This window comes from Choloepus didactylus, chromosome 18 (assembly GCF_015220235.1).
Source record: "Choloepus didactylus isolate mChoDid1 chromosome 18, mChoDid1.pri, whole genome shotgun sequence".
Lineage (NCBI taxonomy): Eukaryota > Metazoa > Chordata > Mammalia > Pilosa > Megalonychidae > Choloepus > Choloepus didactylus.
The window spans coordinates 39,637,634-39,664,714 of record NC_051324.1 but is presented as its reverse complement, the minus strand read 5'-3'; the positions used below and the strand labels follow the sequence as shown (position 1 = coordinate 39,664,714).

General features: G+C 37.3%; 1 protein-coding gene across 4 annotated transcripts in view; it reads left to right on the top strand.

Moving 5' to 3' along the window:
* ANKFN1 (ankyrin repeat and fibronectin type III domain containing 1) overlaps positions 1–27,081 on the top strand; it is a 389,228-nt gene that overhangs the window by 227,344 nt on the left and 134,803 nt on the right. For all 4 annotated transcript variants that reach the window (XM_037809531.1, XM_037809529.1, XM_037809532.1 and 1 more), the window contains exons 6-7: positions 5,487–5,681; positions 7,457–7,570. In XM_037809531.1, coding sequence (XP_037665459.1) covers positions 5,487–5,681; positions 7,457–7,570 — 309 coding nt within the window. The remainder of the gene's footprint in view (positions 1–5,486; positions 5,682–7,456; positions 7,571–27,081) is intronic.

Here is a 27,081-nt window from a genome sequence, read left to right as displayed (position 1 = left end):
CCCTTTGAGGTTGGTGAGACATGAGCAGGAAGTCCCTTCTGTGTTGCTGTCTCTGTCTTCTTAACCACCAGTTACAACCTAACTTAAATGATATCATGTGGACTTATGAGTCCGTGGTCTCACAAGAGAGTAGCGGGACGAACACCCCAGAGCACCAAGTCTGGGTTTACTGAGTTCTAGGAGAAGAAAGTGCTGCAGTAATTCATATGAAAACACCTCTTAATCTCCAAACCTTGAAAACCTTTTTGGAACCACATTCTCAAAGTCCTTGGGAAAACCTGAAAATAAGACAACAGATTGAGATCTAAGTGAAGCCAAAGTGAGTTCTGAGTCCTGAATCTTATCAAGACAGGTAAATTGAAACTTAACTTTTGTATGAGGGATTTTGAATTAAAAACATTTAATTATTTGAGTGCCTCTATATTTCTTCTGACATTCCTACCTAAAATAAGTCAGTTGTGAAGTTAGAAGGTTGTCACTCTTGATCAGCAAAGATAAATATTATTAACTGCCATTCTTGGTTGCCCAGAGGCTATTGGCTTACAATGCATGGTTTATACCTCGGTGGCCTTGTTTTCTTTTTTGAAGTAACAGATAAAGTTGAAATTAACACCACTTATTGGCATATATTACATTTCTGAACAGTAACGGGAACAGAAAATTGTAATCTGAGACAAGAATTTTTTTTTGATGGAAGAACATAGGAGCTACTCTAGAAAACAAGCTTTTTTTTTTTATTTTTTGCATGCATACCTTTAAAAAAATATCACAAAGACAGTGAATGGAATAGTAATAATACAAACATCCACTGATTGAGAACCTTCTGTGTAATGATGATCACTACCTTACTGCAGCTTATGAGATGGGCAATGTTATCATCCCCATTTACAGATGAGACACATGGGCTCAGGGTGGCAGCATAACTAGTTAGGTTCACACACTCATAAGTGGCAGTGCTTGAGCTATAGCACCCCAAAGCCCTTATACCGCATTGCCTCCACCTTGGAAGTAACAGGAGAGCAGACTTCAGATCAGGATAAGGAAATACATTTTAAAATTCAGAAATGCATGAAAATGGACTAGGCTCCCTTGGCAAGCTCTGCATTCCCCACATGATGCAGGAAATGTTTCAAGGCCAATGATACTATAGGGAGAGTCCCTTAAAGTTGGTTGTAGAAGCTTTCTAACACTGAGATTAAATGATTGTTTTAGTGCCTCATTTTTCTCATCAATAGAAAGAAGAAAATGTTAAAAACAGTAGGAAAGTTGCTGCCGCTGCATTGCAAAATAGCATATCATGAGTAGTGGTCAGATGCCTCCGTTTTTTTCAAACAAGCCAAATGAATTATTCAATTAAAATTTGTTTACATTTTAACCTCAGTATATTTTCTAGCTTAAAGCAATTTTCAACCAGGCCCAAATTCACCAATTGTGGGACAAAAGCAAAATTAAGGAATAGTAAGTAGTTGGCAATCCATAGTTTCGATTCTGACAGAGAAGAAAATCCCCTTAGTCCCTGATCATTATTTATCTTAGGATTTAAACAGTAACTGTAATTGTATTCTTTGAACACCAAGTTCCCAGCCCACCTCCCCACCCCCCACCCAGTAGTTAATTAGTTGGGCAGGACTTATAACAAATGCCCACTCATAAGCACTGGGTGGTAGAAATGCTGTTGATAATTAAACACCACAATAGCATGGAGCCTATTTCAGGAGCTGCCGAGTTGTCTTGCCCCAGCCAGTGCTCACCACGTACTTACAGACCCTCTATTGTGCTGGCTATGGCTGCTCAGAGGGATAGCTGTTCAGCTGGAGAAGGTACAAATGGCAATAAGACAGAAGAGGCCAAACCTTGCAAACAGATGAGAAGCTCTGGACCCAAGGGGAAAATATCCAGTGGATGCAAGGAGCGGGGGAATGGACCCAAGCAAAAGAGAAGTGAATGGGCAGGAAAATCAGTCACAAAATAGACATATCCTTTCTCCAATAAATCAGGAGGTTCAAAGTGTTAAGAAAATCCGTTCTGGTTATGTCTCCCACTCTCTAGTTTCTAAGTCACCAAAGCCATGTTTATCTGAAAATTTCTGGTCCTAGCTTTGGTACTTGTCTCTTAAAACCAACCGGTTAGGCAAATTCACCAATCTCATGTCAAATGGATGGTAGTCAGAAGATTGCAATATCTAAATTGGTTGATTTGTACTCCCTTTGATTTAGAGGAAGTTCACAGAGTTGTTTAAGCCTTTAAAGAAAATCTTGGATAAGGCCCTCCCTGGGCCTCTGTTTCTTCTTCAATCTTCAAAATGAAGGTGTTGAGAAAGTTCTCATCCCAGATCACAAAGCTAGGAATGTGTGGTCTCAGAATAATTTCCAAGATGTTAGGAAGCCTAACCTATCACACACAACGCCATTTCTCTCAAGATAAAGGTGATATAGTCTCCCTTAATTATCAAATGTATTTGTTTTTGCTTAAAATATATCATCCCAGTTTGGTATACCATTTATCTCATACTGAACAGATGCTTCTATTATCAGTTATATGGGTAATTAATACTAGGGAGAAAAATAATTTATTTGTAAGTCAGCTGGTTTGATAAGACAAAAAAAAATCTTTCAAAAGGGAGTGTTTTATTAAGCTATTTTTAAAATCCAAAGGGAAAAATACCAAAAGGTATGCGTGGTGAAATGATTGGAAACCCCTGGCTCAGTCATTGCCTCTCTGACACATCCATGGAATTACCTCTAGTGAAAGAGGCAAGCGAGTGGTATCCTCAGGGATGCCTGGGGATGTCACCTGAAAAAAAAGGAGAGATTTCTATAAAGTATCTCTTTTTTGTAGTCTTCAATTTGGAGGGAAATTTTCCATTCTTTTTCATAATATAAGTGCTTGTTTTAATTTCTAAATAAAGTTCTTTCACCAAAATCTGCATGTAAAATGTGATACTCCAGGAAGACTCACATATTCCTACTGTGGCTCAGAGATGCCTGCTGTACCTCTCACCACCTTGGGAATTAGATTTGAGAAGCACAGGGATCTGAGATGGCCTTCGAAGGCTCACCTGGCTATAAAATTCTCCCTCTTCAACTATGAAGAGGCAAATGTGTAATCCTGAAGACATAGAAACCCTTTGCCACTACAACTCAGCATCACGTCTAAAGCCCAGGGCAAACAGGAAAGACAGGTACAGAAACAAAATATATTGTGCTGGGGAAAACAGGAAAAATTTCAAGGGAGTCAAGCATAGCTAAAGAGAAGCTGTCCATCTGAAATGCCACCTGGAATTCACACCAGTAATAACGGCTGTGGATATAAAAATTAATAGGGGGGATTTCATAGTATTAGAAAAATTTATTTTTATAAATCATGTGTCTATCACCCAAGTGTTGACGCATGCATGCAATTCAAACATCGGGCTTACAATAAAAATCTCACTGAATGACTTAGCAAAGACAATTCCCCCATTTTCTCTATAATTTGGAGTGGAAGGAGGGGGCGGGGGACTGGGTAGAGGGTGCAGTTACTGGGTCAATTAATCAACCTGAAAACTGTGACACAAACTCTGACTCCTAACCTATGTCTAAAAATACACAAATGTATACGAATTTGTTTTAAACTGTCAATGCCTATATTTAGGACCTTCCCAGCAAGGCTATAATGAGACTGTGTTTGAGGGCTTCAGTCACAGCAGACCCTACCATTAATCTGAAGTTAGTTAAATTAACAGCATTTAGTACTGACTTGTCAATCTCACTGCTCCAGGAAATTGCACCTTGAGGCTACTAATATTGCCAATTTTTCCACTGGAGTGTGCACCCGCGCGTGTGTGCGTATGTGTATTTTTTTTTCTCTAGAACCTCCATGTTCATACACCATCATTGCTTCCTACGTCCACAGCACTTATATTATCATTTATTCTGGCCTCCTTAAGCTTTCCCGGGGGATTCTGCCTAGTGTAGCTGCTCAGTGAAAGAGTTTTTTAGCTTTATATTTATTTGTTTATTTTTCTGTCATGGCTCATGACTGAGGCTTTAAAAAAAAAGGGTGACAGTATTTAGAGTACATGATTGACTGTTACAGCAACATTCATTAACCATGACAAATCTGCAGCAAAACACAGTCTTGAGTGTTCTAAACAGCAACCTTAAAAAGAAAGAAGAAAGAAAGAAAGAGAAAAAAAAAAGACTCCATTAATTTTTCATTGACCTCATCTGTAAATAAATTTAAACTGATGGTGAGCAGGGGCAATAACAAATTAGTGTTCATTTCCTGTAATTAATGCAAACATGCCTATGAACACAGAGAATATAAATATATAACCACCTAATTTCCATTTCAAAATGCACCCAACACATTTTCACTTGAGTTATCTTCATAATATTTTCCCCTTTAATGAGAAGAATGAAATGGTTGGATCTTTTTCCCCACCTGCCAGGAGGAAATATTGTTTGGGTCACAGGGAGTGTTAAACACGTTTTGGCAACAGATCTGCAGAACGTGAGTCTGATTTGCCTCATTATTTGTGTGATCCCCTGCTGGATGCCCGTGCTGCGGCTGTCTCCTCTTTCATCGCTATGCAGGAATGGCTCCACCGCGGTGACCAGGTGTCCACTAGACAGACCTTCACATGCGTGCAGACTGCTAGTAGACCAAGAAGCAGCCTCCTGTCCTAACACAAGAATGTGGAACATCCCGTCACTGACATGAATATCCACTCACACAGGGGCTGGTTGAGTAAACAATATGATGCAAATCAAATAAAGCCTCTCATGCATTGGGTAAAAAGAGAGAAATCAAGCTCTTGGGCCTGTCTCACAAGAGGAGCTAGTATTACATGCTCAGCAATGTCTGATCCCACCCAGGGCATCCAGCACCAGACTCACTAACTCTGCTGTTGCAGTGGTAGTGGAGCACTTCATTAGCAACAAATTACTTGGTTGATAATAACAAAATTATGCCTCTAAGACACATATACACAAATGTCTATGAGGTGGGAAGAAAGTGATAAGAGAAGAAAATTTGAATTAGGTTCTACAAAAAGGCAAACAAAAGCCAGTGACTTTGGCAAAATGCAACTTGTTTCACAGGCGACTTTTCCTAGAGCCTTCCTAACACTATAAGCTTTTGCTTCCAAGTGTTTGTCCCTCTAAAGGTCATGGAAACAAATGTGTGCGATCTGGATTAGAAGTGGTCCTCTTAGGTACTTGACAGTAGAATTCTAATTAACTGCATTAAAGTACTGATTGGGGTGGATGTGACAAGAGGACCAGAAAGCAATGGAAATGTCTTAATTTGATGAATTTACTGCTTACTCTAGTTCGTAAATGTCAATAATTAGACCTGATTGTAATAAGACAGTTCATAACAAGCACAGGTCTCACTTTACCCAGGCACTTTTCTAAAGCCCGTGAAAGACTCTCAGATATCCTGCCACCGAGGCGGCATTGCTCCAGAGAGAAAGGGTAGTCACCCCATTTCTTTCCCTTTAGTTGTCAGCCTGGAAAGCCGGGCAATGCACCTCAACACGCTGGTCCAGGAAGCCCAGGAGAGGGTCAACGAACTGTCTGCCCAGGTGCAGAATGAAGGATTCAGTCTGGACAACACAGAGAAAGAGAAACAGCTGAAAGCTTGGGAGTGGAGGTATCGGCTTTACAGACGCATGAAAACGGGCTTCGAACATGCCAGTGAGTATAAGTAGAGACCTTCTACATTTAACCAGACCAGACCTCGGTTTGAGACAGCCTGGGCTTCATTCGTTGCTTTTTTTTGCAGCTCTCCAAGGTCAAGGATAGCCGTTGTCAGCCTATTTGGAGCAAGGACTCTGGGAGGCTGTAAAAGGATCTTTTGTCTTGCTTGATTTTCTGGCTCCTGATAGGTTCTCTGACCACAGCCATGAGGCTTCAGCTCTTCTGGCCCCCTCCACCGTATCACACTCATCTAGCACTTTCCACCCACTACGCCTTAATGCCTAAAGACCTGAATGGTCTGATGTCCTAAGTGGCTATATTTTGGGATGAGGAGGTAGAAAAATATTTGTTTGTCTATTTGTCCAGTTTCTGCTTCAAGCTTAAGTTTGAGTTATTTGTTTTCAACTCTCCACTGCATTTTTTATATAGGGCTATAAACTGAACTTCAGGTAATGCAGGTAACAGAGAAGAACAGTAAATCAACTCATGAATTATGCTTTTGTCTGCATTTCCATTCTCTTTACCAATTCATTCTGTTAATTTAAGGAAAGCCTCCTTTCTGGATAATACTCATTAGCACTGGAAAGTACTGCTTTGCTTAGCGCAGACCCTGATATAAAAAGAAAATGTAAAGTTCAAACACTTGTGAAATATTAAACTTTTATTTTTAAAAATATCTTATTTAAACAACAAAAATAGACTTGAAATTTTAAATATAAGAGAAGGCCCAGTACATCATTTTCCTCTACTGTAGGAACCTTAGTAGTAATATAGAGAAAGACCAAAAGGCAAAAAAATTTTGTTTTGATTTTGTTTTGTTTTCTTAAATAGCACTGTACTCTAAGTACCAAATCTGAGCCTAATCCTGTCTCTTGAAGCAAATGACTTAATGAAAGGTGGTTTGTTTCAAAAATCAACAATCTCTTCAGCAATCCTGATAAGTAGAATAAAAAAATGAGAAGACATTTAATAATTGTTCTTATAAATGCATTTTTATTGTGCCTCATTTAGGACAGATTAATACTAGAAATAGATCTATTTTTAGACTTGATGCTTTTTTTTTTTTTTTTGGTAATTTTCAAAATTTCCAAACACTTTCTGAGGTTAAGGAATACTTAAAATCATTGAGGCCTTTAAAACCTCAAATTCACCCATGTATTCTTTCTCAGAAAACACTACCTGACATGAAGGAAACAGCAGAAGGGCAAGGTGAGTTAGCATTTCCATACGGACAGAGCCCAGAATCAGGCATCTGGAGCCATGGAGTGTTCACCCTAGCTCTGTTTTCTCTGTGTCCTTGAAGAAGTAATTTAGCCTCATTGGGCTGCAGTTTCCTCATCCTAAAAGGGGAGGATGTCGTTACTTGCCTTTTCTACCTACAAGGTTATGAAAAGATTCAAATGAGATGATTTATATCAAAGTACTCATGAAACGTAAGGGTCTCTAGCTACAATGTGAGATCCTACTGTCACTCTCTTGCCTCCTCTCCACCAGTCCCACTCAGTGTCCTGTTGTGTTTCCAGTATACTTTGGAAAGGCTTAACTGGCATCACTGACCCCTTCAGAGGATGTTCTAATGCCCCAGTAAGACCATGATGGCAACAAATAGAAGCCATTGAGACATCTAATGGAAATGCTCAAAAGCAAAAGCTGTTAGGCTCTACAAACAAATGCTTCCAAGTGTGTGTTTCAGGGTATCCTTTGAAGAGGCAGGAACATTGTTTAAAAAGGATTTGCTATATTAAGATCCTTGTGTTTTCCTTCTGTCCCAGGAGCCCCCGAGGTGCCAACCAATGTCTATCTCATGGTGACCAGCAGCACATCACTCACCGTCAGCTTCCAAGAGCCTCTTAGTGTCAATGCAGCTGTAGTAACCAGATATAAAGGTACTGGACTCCAGATAATTTTTTTCATTGCTCCTTCTTAAAAAAGATTTGTTGTTTGGGGATCAATTGTACATTTTGCGTGTTAGTTTTTCTGCTGATAGGATTGTTTTCATAGCCTTTACTTGTGGAGTTGAAATATTTCCGCAGGCACTCATTATGTAGAGGAACATTAATGTGACTGAGAAGCCACAGAAAAGACGAACCACGAGACTGGGGTTAGGGATGAGACAGAGTAGGACACAAGGAAGAATCAGACTTCATCCAAGGAGCTCAGAGGCTGGGATATGAAACATACTAAATAAGGGGCATGTAAATTGATAGCTATAATACCAGGTATCTAGGGTTGAGGATTTAAAAAAAAAAAAAAAAAGCAGATAAAGTATACTGGAGGGCAGAGAAGAAAGAAGTTAATTGTGGTAGAGAGATTGTTAAAGGCCCCAGTGTGGAGATGGCATTTGGACCTGGTTTTGAAGGATGGCAAGGATTTGGACTGGAAGACATTGGGAAAAAGTAAATTCCAATTAAAGAAAAATAAGAGAACATGGAAAGGGAATAGAAAGTAGCAAAAGAAAATGGATGCAGTGAAATTTGAGTGAAACTAAGGTCAGAAGGTGGGGTCGGGCAGACTTTAAGGATGAGCTCTATGGAACCACTGAGTAAGACAGGGACAAGATCAGAGGCAGACCTTTGAAGGAATAAAGTGGCAACACTGCATATGATGTATTGGAAAAGATGGGGATTTAGAAGAAGGAAACAAATTAGAAAGCTCTTCAGAAGAGGTCATGACTGCTCGACCTGGCTAAGGTTGCAGCACTGGGGAAGGTGGGGCTGGGGCGGGGTTTGGGGGGGAGGGCGGAGCCCAGAGGAGAACCATCTTGCAGAGGTGTCGTGATGAGAACAGTCAGTGCTTGCCTAGCGCCTGCTGTGCCCTAGGCAAAGTTTAAAGCCACTGTATGTGTTAACTCAAGTTAATCCTTACAACAACCCTGTGAAGTTCTGCTATGATTCCCACGTTGCAGATGAAAGGAAAGGATGAGGAACTTGCCCACAGGCCAACAGTAGAGCCAGAAGTCATCACATTATGTTGACTCTTGAATGTGGGGGACAAAAAAAGAGAAAGAAATCCATGTTCCCAATTCACCAGGACATAACGGAAGCATCCTGCACAGTCCTAAAATCTGATAAAGCTTACCACACATCTTCCAAGGTGGCAGGCCCCAACACAAAATTTCTAAGAGCTTGGGTCACAACTGCTCCCTCTGCCCATGAAAATGCCCAAGGAGTGCATGTATCTCCCCTCCTCCTTCCCAGGAGAGCCTTGCATCTCTGCAAGTAACACTACTCTGCCTACTCCTTATAGCTTCCTGGGGTGCTTGGAATTTTCCAGGTAACTGCACTCTGTGACACCTTAGGCGAGACAGAATTAAATTGGTTATCATTTTAAGTTTTCTGTGTCTGTCCAAGACTCTGAAGGCAGCTTTCGGGTATGAAACCAACAAATGGAGCCACCCATGATGCCTTTCCTTGTTTGTCACACCTGCCAGGACTTCCTAAAGTTCAGATCAAGTGTGTGCACAGGCAACATCGGACTTGGGCATTTTCCTCTCTCTACCTCTCTCCAGCTCAGGGTTTTTATGAAGAGTTTCATCAGTGCTGCTCAACTTGACATTTCCTTCTTACATCTGAGTAGTGAGCTCTCAGGAGCTAATTTATCCAGACTGTCAGCTATTTGATACTTGACCATAAAGCCAGCAAATTCTATCAGTATTCCCATATTAACACTTCTGATCTCAGGAGACCTGCATTTGGGTAAGGGTGAAACCAAAGGTCACAAATGGGTTCTCTTAGTGACAGGGGAGGATTAATTAAGCATTATAAATAGAATTGTCTGTTGCATTATGGAGTAGGTTTTCTTGTGTTAATTTATAAGGTCATAAATTGAGTCCTTAACCTGACCACTCTCAGGGGTTATTTAAAACAGCTGACAGCCTACTGCACCCACAGAGACAAGAGGACAGCTTTGAATTTGGGGGTTGAAGTAATTATTTAATTATGAAAATATTACCAAAATTACCCTGAGACAAGACTAATTATTTGGTTTGCTTTTAAAAAAAGAAAAAAGAAAAAACAATCAAGAAATCCACAGAATGAAATGGCAATTATCTAATTCGTTAGAGGGACGGCTTAACCATGCAGTATTTGGGGTTTGGCAAAAACATCTTATACAACTCTCCAGAATTTCTGGGTTCAGCAAAACCTCAAACCTGTTTTGACTATTGGATGTTTTCCCCTTCATGCTTAAGCCAATGTGTGTTTGGAAAAAAATCTACATCCTTCTGTTTCTCATCTGTTTACACTAAACTTATCAACATGTTTTTAAAGAATTTGTTGACATCCAGAAATCTTTTTCAGAGAATCTCTTTATAAGTCTTCGTCAGACCCAGGGGCCATGGTCCAGGCCAGTTGCCATCACAACTTGGAGATTAAGGGCATCAATTTCAGCTTGACCCCAGGGAATAGTTTTTAGTGAGACTAGATTTTTCTGCCTTGAATACAATAGAAAAGGGCTTAGAGAGCTACTGTCTGTTTCTAAGTGTTTCTTCCTCTGATTCAAAGACCTCTTGCATCTTTTGTCCTATCTCACCAATTTTCATGAGCAAAACTAGTTATTTCAGATGTTTTGATTCTTTGGACAATTACCAGACCTTGCTCCACATTCTCTCCTCACTGCCTTGGGTAACCCAAACCTCTCATTTGCAGAGGACATATAATTTCTTGGCAGGCCCAAAGCAGAAAACATTTCCAAAAGTGCTTTTGCTGCTGCTCTTTGCAGAGATGGGGAGTGTACAATATAGGAAGGCATCTTATAACAGGTGCAGCACAGCATCTGTTTTCCATCTGCAAGATGAAACACTTTCTAGCTTTTTGAAGTGGCCACACGGAGTTTTCTGATTATGAGATGCTGCAGTGGTTGCCGTGGTGCACGATCTGGGTCTAGGTAGTGCTCTTCCCTGCCTCTCTTCCTACCTTGTCCCCTAACAGATGAGAAACCACCATCCTAATTCCTCCCTACAGTGGCTCGTAATAGCAAATTGTTTAACTGCTGTTCATTTGATGGCAAGTGTTTTGAAAATACAAAAGCATTTCTCCTTGCAGGGATTGCCAGGGCTGTTTGGGAGCTGGCAGTGTATCACTTCTGCAGAGGCTAGTTGTCAGAGACTGACACCTACCCCTTCAGTCTCTTTCTCAGAAAGACAGGAAACCAAAGAGTTCCAGGGAGATGTCCAGGGGCATTTCAGCTTCTAGGAGGGAGAGTCTGCCATTTGCACATTAAAGTCCACTGGGTCGATAATTTCTAACAGTAGTGTAAACTTGATCATAACTTGATGACTGAAGCCATCTGTTCACAAGATGAGAAAAAACTGATTTCATGAGGAACGGGTACATATTGCGTGGTAATTTACGTTCTTTTCACCCCTTCTATTATTTTTCCCTCCTATACCTTGTAGTTTGAAAGATATTTGAATTGTATTACATAGTATACTTATCTTCCATGTTTAATTAATTGAAGAATAATATAGCCATAAACATGAGAACTACCCTCATTACTAGACTGAAGTGACATAATTCTATGAAGCAAAACGACTTATGACTTTATTTAGTCTGTTGGGGGTCAGGGGAATGTGGCCTTGACCAAAAAAATTGCAAAGGAGAGCGACTGGGAACAGGGAGAGGATGGTATGCCAGAGGATATGAAACTCAGGGATTCACTTATTTTGCACGATGGTGAAAACATGTCAGTGAATTGAGTGACTAAATGTATGATAGAGATAAGTAGCAGGTACAGTGAAAGAGAGAGTGGGAAAAGTGAAAGGCAGCACCACTGGAGAGCCATTCCTTCCAAACCATTAAAGCCTTTGCATTGTTGATCCTCTTCTTTGGGCCACTCTTCCTCTCAGTGCCTGTTTTCAATATCCAGCCCCTCTCCTCTGCAGCCATCAGTGAACCACCTTAAATCCTTTTTCTATAAGATGTGTTATAAAGAAAAAAAGTAACTCTCAAACTATACAATACAGGGTTATATAAAACAAAGAGTCAAAGTACTCCTTACCCCTCCCCCATCTCACATCCCATCACAAAGTTAATCTGTTTTGGATTTGTTGTATATTTTCACAAATACTTATTGATGCCCCCCCACACACACACATACATACACAAAGTGTACGGTTTTGTTTGTGTGCTCTAATATAAATATTACCACATTACTATCTAATCCTAACACTGGATTTTTTTAACTTCAATGATATTTTTAAAATTCAGCATTATGTCATATACATCTTTCTATGTCTGTGCATTTGGATCCTCTTCATTCTTTTTAATAATTGTGTAGTGTTCCAGAGATGGAGGTGTCATAATTTATTTAATCAGTCTTCTACCTGATGGACAAAGGTTGTCTTCATTTCTCCCCTATTATACAATGTTGCAGTCCTTGTATTTGCCTCTTATATTTACATGTAAAAATATTTTTTTCTAGAATTTTTCTCTAGAAGTGGAAATATAGAATTGAAGGGTCTATGTGTGTGCATTCCATAATGTTTCATTGATCTATCTACACCTATGCTGATGCTAGATAGTAAATTTATAGTATATTTTACTATATATTTGGTAGGGCAAGTCCCTCTTCATGTTAATCTTTTTCAAAATGCCTTAGCTATTCACACACATTTTCTCTTCCAAATGAATTTTCAAATTGGCCTGTTAAACTCCGTTTAAAATATCTTATTGAGCTTGCAACATATTCCTAAATTAATTTGGGAATACCTACCATCCATGGGCATCGTATGTCTTCCTAATCAACTTTAATTTTATGTATTCAGGAAAGTTTAACCATTTTCTCTGTATGAACCTTCTAAACTCTGTTGGCTTTCATTTTGGGTATTTTACAGTGTTTGTAGCTATTACGAATGAACTTTTCAAGATGTTCTCTAATTGACAGTTGAGGCAGAGTAGAAAAACTACTGGTAATTTTTAAAAAATCTTTAGTTTGCTGCTCTCTTAGTAATAGATTTTTTTCAGTAGAATGTCTTGCACCTCTTGAGATTTTTTTGCATATCATCTTCAAATAATGGTGGTTTTGTCTGTTCCTTTCCAATGCTTTTCTGATCTCACATCACTGACTAGAATCAATGTGAATTCTAGTTCCCAATACAATGTGAATAGTAGCCATAAGAGTAGGCATCCTTCTCCCTTACCTGTTTTTGTATAAATGCATCTAATATTTTACCATTATGTGTGACATATACTGTAGGTGTCTATAGATACCCTTTACCAAACTAAAGAACCTTTATTTTATTTCATTTGCTAAGATGTGTTTGTCTTAGTCATAAGGGAGTGTTAAATTTTATCTAATGCTTTCTCCACATCTAAATAATAGTATGGTTTTTCTATATTTTTCCCTAGAAAATCATCAATTTCACATGGATTATGATTATTGACATAATGTTGTACATAGTAGAATCACATAATTTTTAAATCTCCTTTGTGATTATACCGCCTTTTATATTTCAAATGTTTACTTGTATCTTTTCTTTTCTTGGAATTTTTGAAAATTTACCTATTTTATTGGATTGCTTGAATGATTAATTTTTCTGCTTCTTAAAACCATTTTTTTACTTATTTTCTATTTAATTGATTTCTATTTTTAACCTTGCCACTTTCTGCTATTCTATGGCTTTACCTTATCGGTTCTTTGCTAGCTTTTTCTTTATTTGCAGAATTATTTCTTTTTTTCCTTTATTTGTCTGGTTTTCTAATAAATGGATTTAATGCTATGAATTTCTCCCTGAATACTGTTTTGTCCAAACCTCAAGAGTTCTAAATGCAGTGCTATAATTATCATTTATTTATACACAACTTTTAATATGTTTGATTTCCACATTAACCCAAGAGTTTTTAGAAAGGTAATTTTAATTTTCAATTAGCCAGATTTTTGGTATCTTTTTATTGTTAATTTGTAACTTTATTATACTTGTAATCTGAAAAAAAAATTTAATGCATATGTATCCTTTTGGGATTTTTAAAATTCTTACTTGTGGCTGAACACTGAGACAGTTGAATATGACATATCTGGTGTTTGAAATGAATGTTTAACCTTCATTAGGTATAAAGTGTGAATGTATGTGTTGTTCAAATCTCCTATTTCCTTATTAAAGTGTTTCTCTCTTTATCTGTTGATTTCTGAGAGAAACTGCTTTATCAGTCTTGGTTAACGCTGTTTGCCTCCATTTCTATTTTGTTTGTTATTAACATTGCCTTCTCTAGGTATCATTTACCAGCTCTCCTTTTCTATCCCTTCATTTTCATGCTTTCCATGGCATTTAAAATATATTTGTCTCTTGTGAAAAATATATAGTTAGGTTAATTTACTCAGTCTTCAAGTCTGTCTCTTTTTACATGTACTTTTTAATTTTTTGGTTCAAAATGATATAAGAAAGGAATTTAAAAAACAAATTTGTACTAAAAGGCTTATCATGAAAAAACAACAGTCATTTGCTGTCTTCTTCTTCACCCTCATCTCCTCAGAGCCAGCCACTTTTAATTCCTTTAGGTCTGGTAGTTGCCTCTTTACTTTAATGCTTCTATAACTATTTCTTAATTTATTAATTGCAGGTCTTAACCTATGCGGTTAAAACTCTAACAGATGCTGCAAAGGAAAGGCTAGACCTGACTATAATTGTGCCTAAGAGCCTCCTCCTGAAAGCCTCTTTGTTGCTCAGATGTGGCCCTCTCTCTCTAGCTAAGCCAACTTGGCAAGTGAAATCACTGCCCTCCCCCTGTGTGGGATCTGACACCCAGGGGAGTGAATCCCCTTGGCAACGTGGAATATGACTCCCGGGGAGGAATCCAGGCCCGGCATCGTGGGATGGAGAACATCTTCTTGACCAAAAGGGGGGATGTGAAAGGAAATGAAATAAGCTTCAGTGGCAGAGAGATTCCAAAAGGAGCCAAGAGGTCACTCTGGTGGGCACTCTTATGTACAACATAGATAACCCTTTTTAGGTTCTAATGAATTGGAACAGCTAGCAGTAAATACCTGACACTATCAAACTACAACCCAGAACCCTTGACTCTTGAAGATTATTTTATAAAAATGTAGCTTTTGAGGGCTGACAGTATGATTGGGAAAGCCATATGGACCACACTCCCCTTTGTCCAGTGTATGGATGGATGAGTAGAAAAATGGGGGCAAAAAAAAAAAGGCACCCAGTGTTCTTTTTTACTTTAATTGTTGTTTTTCACTTTAATTTTTATTCTTATTATTTTTGTGTGTGTGGTAATGAAAATGTTCAAAAATTAATTTTGGTGATGAGCGCACAATTATATAATGGTACTGTGAACAATTGAATGTATGCTTTGTATGACTGCATGGTATGTGAATATATCTCAATAGAATCGAATTTAAAAAAAAAACTGTAACAGAAAAGAATTTAACTCTCTCATAATGTCACATTCATCTACATTCCCCTATTCTTTCAGTTTAGTTAAATCTTTTTGTCAAAAATGTTTATATAAGTATGAATATGTAAATTTTTAACATTGCAAAGTCAACTAGTGTACTATGATTATATTTATTTTCCTATGTATTTTCCTCAAATCTCAAATTATCTTTTTCTCTTTCTGACTCTATTTTCCATTCTCATATTCTCAATTCATTTCAAGCAATCCTTTCAGATTGCTTAGGAGGGACTCTCCCTCCAAAAGTACTCTCCCAAGAACAAAATAGTGGTGAGTTTCCTGGGTTTTCTTTTTGCCTCATATCCCAGACTTGGAGCTGAAGAAGCTGGCAGCCCAGAAATGCCAAGTACAGACAAATAAAGGCCCAAAAAAGCCTTCTCTTTCTAGCCACAGGACCAAGGGCAACCTAGCAAGACAGAAAAACTTTGAGACAATAACTGCTCTACACCACAGGTAAAATTGTGACCTCACAACCATCCATGCCAGCAACAGCTGAGTGGGGAGCCTAGACTTTCATCCTGCCCATAACAAGGCACCCAACCTCCATGCCAGAGTACTGCCAGATAAGGTTGATTAGGAGCAGGGACTTTCATCCCTACTGGTGGTAACAATCACCTCCACTCCCATGGTGTCAATGGAGACTATGTGGAGGGTATGGAATTCCACTCCCAATGAGCAATAACAAGACACCTTCCAACACCCTACTAGAGTGGTGTCAAAGAAACCTAGTGAAGAGTAAAGACTTTTACCACTTTCACCAGCACCCACTGGTAATAAGGTCAGCCCTTCCCCCATGGTATCTATGGAGGACACCCATGGAGCTGGAATTCTCACCCACATTCAGCAATAACAAAGATTCCCCCCACCTTGGGTGACAATGAGGTTAAGTGGGGAATGTGGACTTCTACCCCAACCCAACAGTAGCTCCACTGTGCTGTTCACATTCCTCTGCTGAGTGGTGTCAGAGGAAGTCAGCTAAAACAGAGTATGTTCTCCAACCACAATGGATAAAACTAGAAATTAAAAACAGAAAGATAATAGGAAAAGCTCTGTACACTTGGAAACTAAACGACACACTTGTAAAAAGTTCATGGGTCAAAGAGGAAGTCTCAAGGGGAGAAAACACCAATACATTGAACTGAATGGTAATGAAAATACATGTCACAGTTGATGCAACATAGCTAAATTGATAGCACCTAATGAATAAATTAGAAAAGAGGAAAAGTCTCTAATTAATAAATTAAGTTCCCATCTGCCTATGAAAAGAAGGTGGGAATTAAAAAAATAATAAACCCAAGAAAACAGAAGGAAAGAAGTAATAAAGATAAGAAATCACTGAAATTAAAAAAAATAAAAATAAAAAAAGCAATGAAACAAAGAGGTGGTTCTTTGAAAAGATCATTAAAACTGGCAAACCTGTAGCATGACTGACAGAGAAGACACAAATTACCAATATCAGAAATGAAATGGAGGTAGCACTAAAGACCAAGCTGACATCAAAAGGATAATAACGGAATGCTACGAATAACTACACAAATAAATTTGACAACTTACAAAATGGACCTCTTCAGAAAACACATATTACCACAACTCACCCTATACAAAATGGATAATTTGAATAGCCTTATAAATATTAAGGTTATTTAATTTATAACTTAAAAATTCCTAAAAATAAATCTCCAGGTCAGATGATTTCACTAGAGAATTCTACCAAATGATTAGAGAATAATCACCACAAATTCTACCTTCTTTTCTAAAAACAGAAGAGGAAATAACACTTCCCAATTCATTTTATGAGGCTTGTATTACCCTGGTATGGAAACCAGCCAAAAACAGTTAAAACAAACAAACAAACAAACAAAAAACACCAACACCACTACAGACCAATATCCTTCATGACTATAGATGCAAACATGTTTAACAAAAGACTAGCAAATAGAATTCAGCAATAAACACTATGACCCAAGTAGTGTTTATTCAAGGAATGCAAAGCTGGTGCAATATTCAAAAATCAATCATTGCAATCCACTATATTAGCAGACTAAGGAACAAAAGTCACATGATCATATCAATCATTGCAGAAAAAGAATTAGATACAATGCAATATGATTCATGGTACAAACTCTCAGAAAAATAGGAATAGAGGATAACTTACTCAGCTTGATAGGAGCATCTACGGGAAAAAAAAAAAAAAGCCAGCTAACATTACACTTAATTGTGAAAGGTTAAATGCTTTCCCCCAAGATTGGAAACAAGCCAAGGATGTTCACTCTCACTATTCTTATTCAAGATAGTGCATAAAGTTTTAGCCAGTGTCATAAGGCAAGAAAAGCAAATAAGAGGCATATAGATCAGAAAGGAAGAAATAAACTGTCCCTATTTTTAAATGATAATAATGTCCACTTAGGAAATCTAAAGGAATCTACAAAAACTCCTAAAACTAAGTTACAGGATAAAAGATAAATATGCAAAAATCAATGTTTCTATATATTAGCAATGAATACATAGGTGCTAAGATTAAAAATACAATATCATTATTGTACATTACACAAATCTTATAAAATGCCAGCAATATTTCTTGTAGATATAGACAAGATTTTTCTAAAGTTTATGTTGAAAGACAAAGGAACCATAATAGCTGAAACCGTTCTGAGAAAAGCAGAATATAATATGTGAGGGGGGATTAATCTACCTGATCATATAGCTATAGTAATCAACACTGTATCATATTAGAAGAGGGATAGACATATGGATCAATGGAATAGAATAGAGAACCTAGAAATAGACCCACACAAATAAAAGCCCAGCTGAGTTTTGACAAAGGTGCAAAAGCAGTTTAATGGAGGAAAGCAAATGAGTTTTTCTCAGCAAATGGCGCTGAGGCAATTGGACATCCATAGCCAATAAATGAAAGTCTAAGTCTCACATGTTATACAAAAAATTAACTCAGAATGGATCACAGAATTTAAATGAATCTCAGAATTTGAAGTGAAAACTATAATACTTTTAAGAAAAACATAAGAGAAAATCTTCAGGATGTTGGGCTAAGCATAGACTAGTTCTTAGACTTGACTCAAAAAGCATAATCCATAAGAGGAAAAATTGAAAGTTGGACTTCATCAAAATTTAAAACTATGCTCTGAGAATGACCCTGTTAAGGGTATGAAAATGCAAGCTATGGAGGAGGAGAATATATCTACAAACCACATATCCAACAAAGGATTAATATGCAGGTTATAAAAAGAATTCTCAAAATTCAACCATAAATAAGCAATCCTTACACAGACTATATGAAGAGATGTTTTTATGAAAGAGAATATTCAGAGGGCAAATAAATACATGAAAAGATATTTATCATCTTTAGCCATTAGGGACATGCAAATTAAAACCACAATGAAATATTAATATACACCCATCAGATGTGCAAAAATAAAAAATAGTCACAACACCAAATGCTGGCAAAGATGTGGAGAAACTGGATTACTGATCCATCAGTAAGGTTATTGTAAAATGGTACAGCCTTCCTGGAAAACAGTTTTGCATTTTCTTTTAAAACTAAACATGCTTATTCAAACAACATAATTACCTGCAACCTAGAATAGGGAATGGGATCTTGTTATTCTGTAAAGGTTAATGTAATACCCTGATACCTCCCAGAGTATTTTGGGCAGAAAAAAAAAGTATTTGCAAAGTCCTCCTTGAGGGACTGGGGGAAAATGTGGAAATATTAAACTTCAGGGGACTTCCTGATATTCTCGCAAGCATTAGGGACTCCCAATTTAATAAGTCCAGTCCTTGATCTCGGGGCTTACCCTTATGAAACTTATTCCTGCAAAGGAGAAGCTAAGCCTACTTATAATTATGCCTAAGAGTCACTGCCAGATAACCTCTTTTGTTGCTCAGATGTGGCTTGTCTCTCTCAGCCAACTCTGCATATAAACTCACTACCCTCCCCCCAGTGTGGGACATGACTCCCAGGGGTGTAAGTATCTCTGGCAACATGAGACATGACTCCCAGGGATGAGCCTGGCCCTGGCATCATGGGATTGAAAATGCCTTCTTGACCAAAAGGGGGAAAAGAAATGAAACAAAATTAGGTTTCAGTGGCAAGAGATTTCAAATAGAGTCAAGAGGTCATTCTGGAGGTTAGTCTTATACATTCTATAGATATTCCTTTTTAGTTTCTAGTGTATTAGAATAGCTAGAAGGCAATAACTGAATCCATTGAACTGTAATCCAGTAGACTTTTCTTGATGATGATTGTATAACTATATAGCTTTTATCATGCATGATTGTGAAAGCCTTGTGACTGACACTCCCTTTATCCAGTGTATGGGCAGATGTGTAATAAAATAAAGACAAAAATATATATAAATAATAGGAGGGGATAAGGAGTGTGGAATGTTTTGGGTGTTCTTTTTTTTGTTCTTATTATGAAATTTAATATATATGCACAAAGGTAATAACAAAGTATGAGTTAACAAGTAGTCATACAGGATATTTCCAAAACTGCTATGAGTTACAGCACCATAGTTTCAGTTATTTCCTTATTGTGAAATATATGTTTTTAAAAAGGGATAACTTTCAATTTACAATTTAACAAATAGCTATAGAGCAAATTTCAAAGAATGCTATGGGTTACAGTTCCACTATTTCAGTTCTTTCCTTCTAGCTATTCTAGTACCCTAGCAACTAAGAAAAAGAAAATTATATAGAGATTCAGTATTCTTAATCCTTTGTTAAATTCCATCTTGTCTGTTGCTACCCTTTCCTCTAGTTTAATCACTTTCCTGATCTTCAGGAATGCCTAGGAAGTGACCACCCTAACTTGTTCAGGTTAAAAATGGGTGTCAACTTTATGAGCAAAGAGGACACATCTAATTGATGTTCCTGAAGAGGCTATTGCCTCTGGGTTTGGGCACTTAGCTGGCATAGAAGTTCTCTGAAGAATTTAAGTTTCTGAAGAATAAACTTAGTGAGTGATACTTTTATAGAGTCTCTGATAGGGATCTGGGTATTCTTTATGGTTTCAGGACTACTGTTGACTTGGGCTTATCATACTGTGGCCATTTGGCATAGCTCTTTTTATTTTTACTTTTATTATTTTTTTCTTTATTTTGGGGTACTGAAAATGTTCTAAAATTGATTGTGGCAATGAATGCATAACTATATGATGATACTGAGAGCCACTGGTTGTATACTTTGGATGGATTATATGGAAAAAGAAAGAAAGAAAGAAAGAAAGAAAGAAAGAAAGAAAGAAAGAAAAAAAGAAAGAAAGAAAGCACGAACTGCAAATATTAGAGGAAATAGATGAAAGATTTAAGCAGCCTTTAAGGAATGGGCCTGGAGGTGATGAATGGGGCAGAGAGCGGTTGTTTCTTGCTATAACTTCTTAATATTATTTAATTATGTACAAGAGTTACCTTGATAATGGATTAAAATTTTTTAAGCTTAAAAAAAAAAAATTAAACATGCAACTGCCATTCATTACAGCAATTGCATTCCTGGGCATTTATCCCAAAGAGGTAGAAACTTATGTTCACCCAAATGTTTGTAGCAGCTTTGTTCATAATAATCCAAAACTAGAAACAACCCAGATGCCCTTCAATGGGCCAATGTTTAAAGAAAGTGTGCTACATCAATACCATGGACTACTACTGAGCAATAAAAAGAACAAACTAGTGATATACACAAGTACCTGGATGAATCTCCAGAAAATTATGCTGAGTGAAAACAGCCAATCCTAAAAGAGTTCATCCTGTAAGATTCCATTTAGATAACATTCTTGAAATGACAAAATTATAGAAACAGAGAACTGATCAGTAGTTTCCAGGAGTTATAGAACAGTAGAAGACAAGAGAAGTAGGTAAAGCCATTAAAAGGCTATATGAGGTATCTTGTGCTGATGAAAATTATCTGTATCTTGACTGTATCAATCTTAATATCCTGGTTGTTAGATTGTACTACAGATTTTCAAGATGGCATCATTGGGAGAAACTGGGTAAAGGGTAAAGGAAATCTCTCTGAATTATTTTTTACAACTACATGTGAATTTATAGTTACCTAAAAACAAATTTATTTAACTCATAAAAATTAATCATTTGGATTTCCACTTTATGAAACTAAAAAAATATATATATGAAACATGAGAACTTACTGTATTAAATTTTTCAAAAAGCAGCTTTATTGGGATATAATTTGCATCACATACAATTTGCCATTTAAAGTGTAAAATTCAATGGTTTATGATATATTCAGAGTTGTGCAACTTTCACCACAATCAATTTTAAAATATTTTCATGACCTCAAAAAGAAACACCATACCCCATAGCAGTCACTCCTCATTTTCCCCCAATCATCTAATCTCTAAGCAACCACTAACCTACTTTATGTCTCTATAGATTTTCCTATTCTATACATTTCATATAAACGGAATCATGCAATATGTAGTCTTTTGTGATTGACTTCTTCCACTTAACACAATGTTTTCAAGGTTCATCAATGTTGTAACATGTATCAGTACTTCATTTCTTTTTATCTCCAAATAATATTCCAATGTATGGATATACCACATTTTACTTACCCTTTATTTGATGGGAATTTGCGCTGTTGGGTTGTTTCTATTTATTGACTCCATTATGAATAATGCTTCCATGGACATTTTTGTACAAGTTTTTTCATGGATGTGTTTTGCTTCTCTTGCGTCTATACCTAGGAGTGGAATTGCTGGGTCATATAGTTACTCTATGTTTAACCTTTTACACAACTGCCTGACTGTTTTCCAAAGCAGCTGCACCAGCGTGTAAGAGTTCCAGGTTCTCCACATTCTCACCAACTCTTGTTATTATCTGTCTTATTTTGGGATTATGGTCCCTTCTAGTTGATGCAAAGTGATATCTCATTTTGCTTTTGATGTATGTTTTCCTGATGGCTGATAATGTTGAGAATCGTTTAATGTGCTCATTGGCCATTTTTTATTTTCTTTGGAGAAATGTCAATTCACTTGCCCTTGGATTATCTGTCCTTTTATTATTGAGTTTTAGATGTTCTTTATATATTCTATATACAAGTCCCTTATCAGCTATATGATTTGCAAAAATTTTCCCTCATTCTGTGGGCTGTCTTTATACTTTTTTGATGATGTTCTTTGAAGCACATTTTTAAATTTTTGATTATTCTAATTCATTGATTTTTTTTTTCCTTTGCCTGTGCTTTTGATGTATATCTAAGAAATCATTGCCTATTTCAAGGTCATGAAGACTTACAATTCTGTTTAATAGTTTTAGCTCTTACATTCAGGTCTCTGATCCATTTTGTATATGGTATGAGGTAAGGATCCAATTTCATTCTTTTGCATGTGGCTATCCAGTTGTCCCAGCATCATGTGTTGAAAAGACTATTTTTTGCCATTGGATCGTTTTGGTACCCTTGTCAAAAATTAACTGACTGTGGAGTGATATCTTCAATATGGCAATGCAAACAGCTACTTAAAACTTCTCTACAGAGATTCAATGAAAAAAAGGACAATTCTGAATTGTTCAAAACTCTGGAAGAGGATATAGACTGGAGAAGGACACTGCAAATGCTGAATTGAGGAAAAAGAAGAAATTTCAGGTAGGAATATTCCACCCTGGACCATCCAGTCCTCTCCCCTCACCCTCACTCAGTCTCAGTGTGGGAAAGGCACAGAATCAGCAGATGGGACTCCTCCCACCAGGGACACAGACTGTAAAGTCTCTCACAGCAGTGAGACATACCCCCACTGTTTGAAGACCTCGGGGACAGGGGAGGGTATTTCAAGGCCCAGGTCAGTGAGGGACAAAGAGACTGAGAAAACATGGATAGAGACTGTGTTTCCAGCTCTGAATCTGAAAGCCCTTCCCCCACCCTTGAAGGAAGCAGCAGCTTGTGGCTGTTTCCTTGCCTTGGGAATGGCTGGAGTACTGGGTCAGATGAGAGAGTATTTTGCTACAGGTGGAGCCCCACATCAAGTCAGATTTTGGCAAGCAAAGTGAGCCAGGGATTCCACAGTTTCAGCTCACCTGTGTAGATGCAGCCTGCGCTGGGAAGCAAAGCAACTGCTGAGGACAATTAAGTTACCTTACCTAACAGCACCATCTACTGGATAGTCCAAAAGGTGCAAGGGAATTGAAACACTTTTAAAAAGATGCTGCAGACCCATTCTTAGGACTATAGGAGCTGGTCTACATGCCCTATACAGAAACCTGGCCCTGGTTTGGCTGAGAAATATGGAAGACCCAACTGTTAAAGCAGGGCTCTAAAATAAACCCAGGTCTTACTGGCTGGTGGAAAACAGAGCACCACTGGGAGCCAGCAGATTTGTATTACACAGTGATACTTGCTGGGGTGCCCAGTACCTACCTCCCATCCCTCCCATGCCTGATTTTGGGGGGAAAACTGGGGGGCAGAGTCAATCTGACAACTAGCCAGTGAGAGAAACAGAAAAGATAGCAATGAAAGACAACCAACAAGAAAACCCAAGGGAAAAGAGAGAAAACAACCTCCAGAATAAACTAATCAAGAAAAGCAGATGCTTATACAGCAAAAAAATCATGAGCCATACCAGGAAACATAAAGATATGGCCCAGTCAAAGGAACAAACTAGCACCTCAACTGAGATTCAGGAGTTAAAACAACTAATTAAAGACATTCGAACAAATCTTCTAAACCAAATCAATGAGCTGAAAGAAAATGTGACAAAAAGAGAGGAAGGATATAAAGAAGACAGTGAGTGACCATAAGGAAGAATCTGTAAGCTTGAAAAAAACAAATGGCAAAACTTACAGGAATGAAAGGCACATAGAAGAGATGAAAAATACAATAGAGATATACAACACCAGACCTGGAAAGGCAGAAGAAAGTATTAGTGAACTAAAGGACAGGGCATCTGAAATCCTACAGACAAAAGAACAGATAGGGAAAAGAGTTTCAGGGAACTGAATGACAACATGAAGTGCATGAATGTACATGTTATATGTGTTCCAGAAGGAGAAGAGAAGGGAAACGGAGCAGAAAGAATGATAGAAGAAATAATCAATGAAAATTTCCCAACTCTTATGAAAGAAATAAAATTACAGCCCAAGAAGTACAGCATATCCCAAACAGAATTGGTCCAAATAGACCTAAACCAAGACACTTACTAATCAGATTTTCAAATGTCAAAGACAGAGAATTCTGAAAGCAGAAAGAGAAAAGCAATCCATCACCTACAAGGGAAGTTTGATAAGACTAAGTGCTAATCCCTTAGCAGAAACCATGGAGGTGAGAAGGCAAGTGGTATGGTATATTTAAGATACTGAAAGAGAAAAACCCGCCAACCAAGAATCCTATATCTGGCAAAATTGTCCTTCAAAAATGAGGTAGAGTTTAAAATAATTACATAAACAGACACTGAGAGAGTTTGTGAGCAGGAGACCTCCTCTACAAGAGATACTAAAGAAGTACTACAGACAAATAGGAAAAGACAAGAGAGAGAGATTTGGAAAAGAGTGTAGAAATGAAAATATCAGGAGATAGAAAGAGGGTAGATATCAGGCATTTGATGCTGAAGGAGTATAGAATGTTCAAAAGGATTGATTGTATAGATCCAGAAATGAATAGCACAATACTGTGTGATGGTAGCACAATACTGTAAGTACACTGAACAAAGATGACTGTGAGTACGGTTGAAAGAGGAAGGTTAGGGGTATGTATGACACCAGAAGGAAAGACAGAAGATAGAGACTAGGACTGTGTAACTTAGTGAAACCTAGAGTGGTCAATGATTGTGATTAAATGTACAAACATAAGAATGTTTTTACGTGAGGGAGAACAAATGAAGGTCAACTTTGCAAGGTGTTGAAAGTGGGATGTTATTGGGGAAAAAATAGTCAACACAAACTAGAGTCTATAGTTAACAGTAACATCATAATATGCTTCCGTTAATTGTAACAAAGGCAATATGCCAAAGCTAAATGTCTGTAAGAGGGGGATATAAGGGAGGGGATGAGATTCTTGGCATTGTTGGTGTTGTCTGACCTTTTTATTGTATTTTATCTTGTTTTTGTTTTATTTCTTTAGTTGTCTTTTTTGTTGTTTTCTTTTTTTCTTTTTTCTTTTTTCGTCTCTTTCTTTTTCTTTGTGGAAGAAATGTAAATGTCCACATTTAAATGTGGTGGTGAACGTATAACTATGTGATTGTCCCAGGAACCACTGACTGTTTACTTAGGAGGGATTGTATAGTGTGTGAATAAAACTGTTTAAAAAAAAATCAACTGACTGTAAATGTAAGGATTTATTTCTGTACTTTCAATTCTATTCCACTGATGTAGTGTATCCTTATGACAGTAGCACACTACCTTTATTGCCATAGCTTTGTATTAAATTTTGAAAACAGGAGGTATGAGTCCCATGAATTTATTCTTTTTCAAGACTGTTCTGGCTATTCTTGTCCACTGAATTTCCATATGAGTTTTTGAATCAGTATCTAAATTTCTGCAAAGAAGCCAGCTGGGATTTTGATAGGGATTGCTTTGCATCTGTAGATCAGTTTGGGATATACGGTCATCTTCACAATATCAAGTCTTCCAATCCATAAACGTGGAATGTTTTTCTATTTAGTTACATCTTTTTAACTTTTGTGAAATGTTTCACAGTATTTCAAGTATAAGTTTTGCACTTCTTTTGTTAAATATATCCATAAGTATTTTATTCTTTCCTGTGCTACTGCAGATGGAATTGTTTTCCTAATTTCATTTTCAGTGTGTTTATTGCTGCTCTATAGAAATGCTTGTATTTTTTTGTTTATCAGTCTTGCATCCTGCAACCTTGCTGAGTTTATTTATTAATTCTGATAGTTTTGGGTGCATTCCTTAGGATTTTCTATATACAAGATCATGTCATTTGCAAATAGAAATAGTTTTAGTTCTTCCTTTCTCATTCAGATGTCTTTTATTTCATTGTTTTACTTAATTGGTCTGGCCAGAATTCCCAGTACAATGTTGGATAGAAGTGACAAAAATGTTGTTCCAGACCTTAGAGAGAAAGCACTAGTCTTTTACCATTAAGTATGTTTGTTTTAAGTTTTTTGTAGATGCACTTTATCAGATTGAGAAACTTCTCTGCATTATTTCTTGCAACTGCAAGTGAATCCTCAAATGTAACAAGATAAAAAGTTTAATTTAAAAAAAGAAGAAATGAGAAGTAAGCTTTATGAGTCTTGAGACTGAAAATGTTTGTATTTTGCATCCATTTATACTAAACACTCAATAGGCTCTTCCAGTCTGAATGCTCACGTCCTTTGGTATTGTGAAATTTTCCATAAGCTTTGGGTAGTTTCCTCCTCTCCATTTTGTCCTCTAGTAAACCTTTTAATTGGATGTATTAGGCCTCCTCCTATTGAAGTTTTCTGTCTCTTATATTTCCTGTAATATTTTCCATCTCTTTGTCCTACTTTCAGCAATTTCCCCAAATTCCTCTTAATCTTTCTACTGATATTTCAACTTCAGAAATCATAATTTTGATTTCCATGATCTCACTCTTGTTTTCTGATTGTTTATTTTTCATTGTATCCTTTTCTTGCCCTATTAATTCAGTATTTTCTCAAATCTTTCCAAGGATACTAATTAGAACTTTTTTAGGTATGCCTCCTTTGTGACCTGAATCATTTTTAGAGAATTTTTATCTGTTTCCTTTGGCCTCTGTTTTTCATGTTTGAGGCTTTCCTCTAAAGTCTGGTGGTCTTTGGTCATCCATTCACATTTAAGAAGGAGACACTTAAAAGTTAATTAGGAGAGCTGTTATGTATCTAGAGTTTGTTGATTGGTATGCTTTGTTCTACAGTGATTAGGCAAAGAAGACATCATTTCTCCAGGGGATTTCTAAACCAGCAAACGGATATGTTTCCCTAGGTCAGTTCACCATTCCCGGAGAAGAAATCTTCTATCTCATGCTTAAATCAAATGTTCTATATCTCACATCAACCTCTCCTCCCC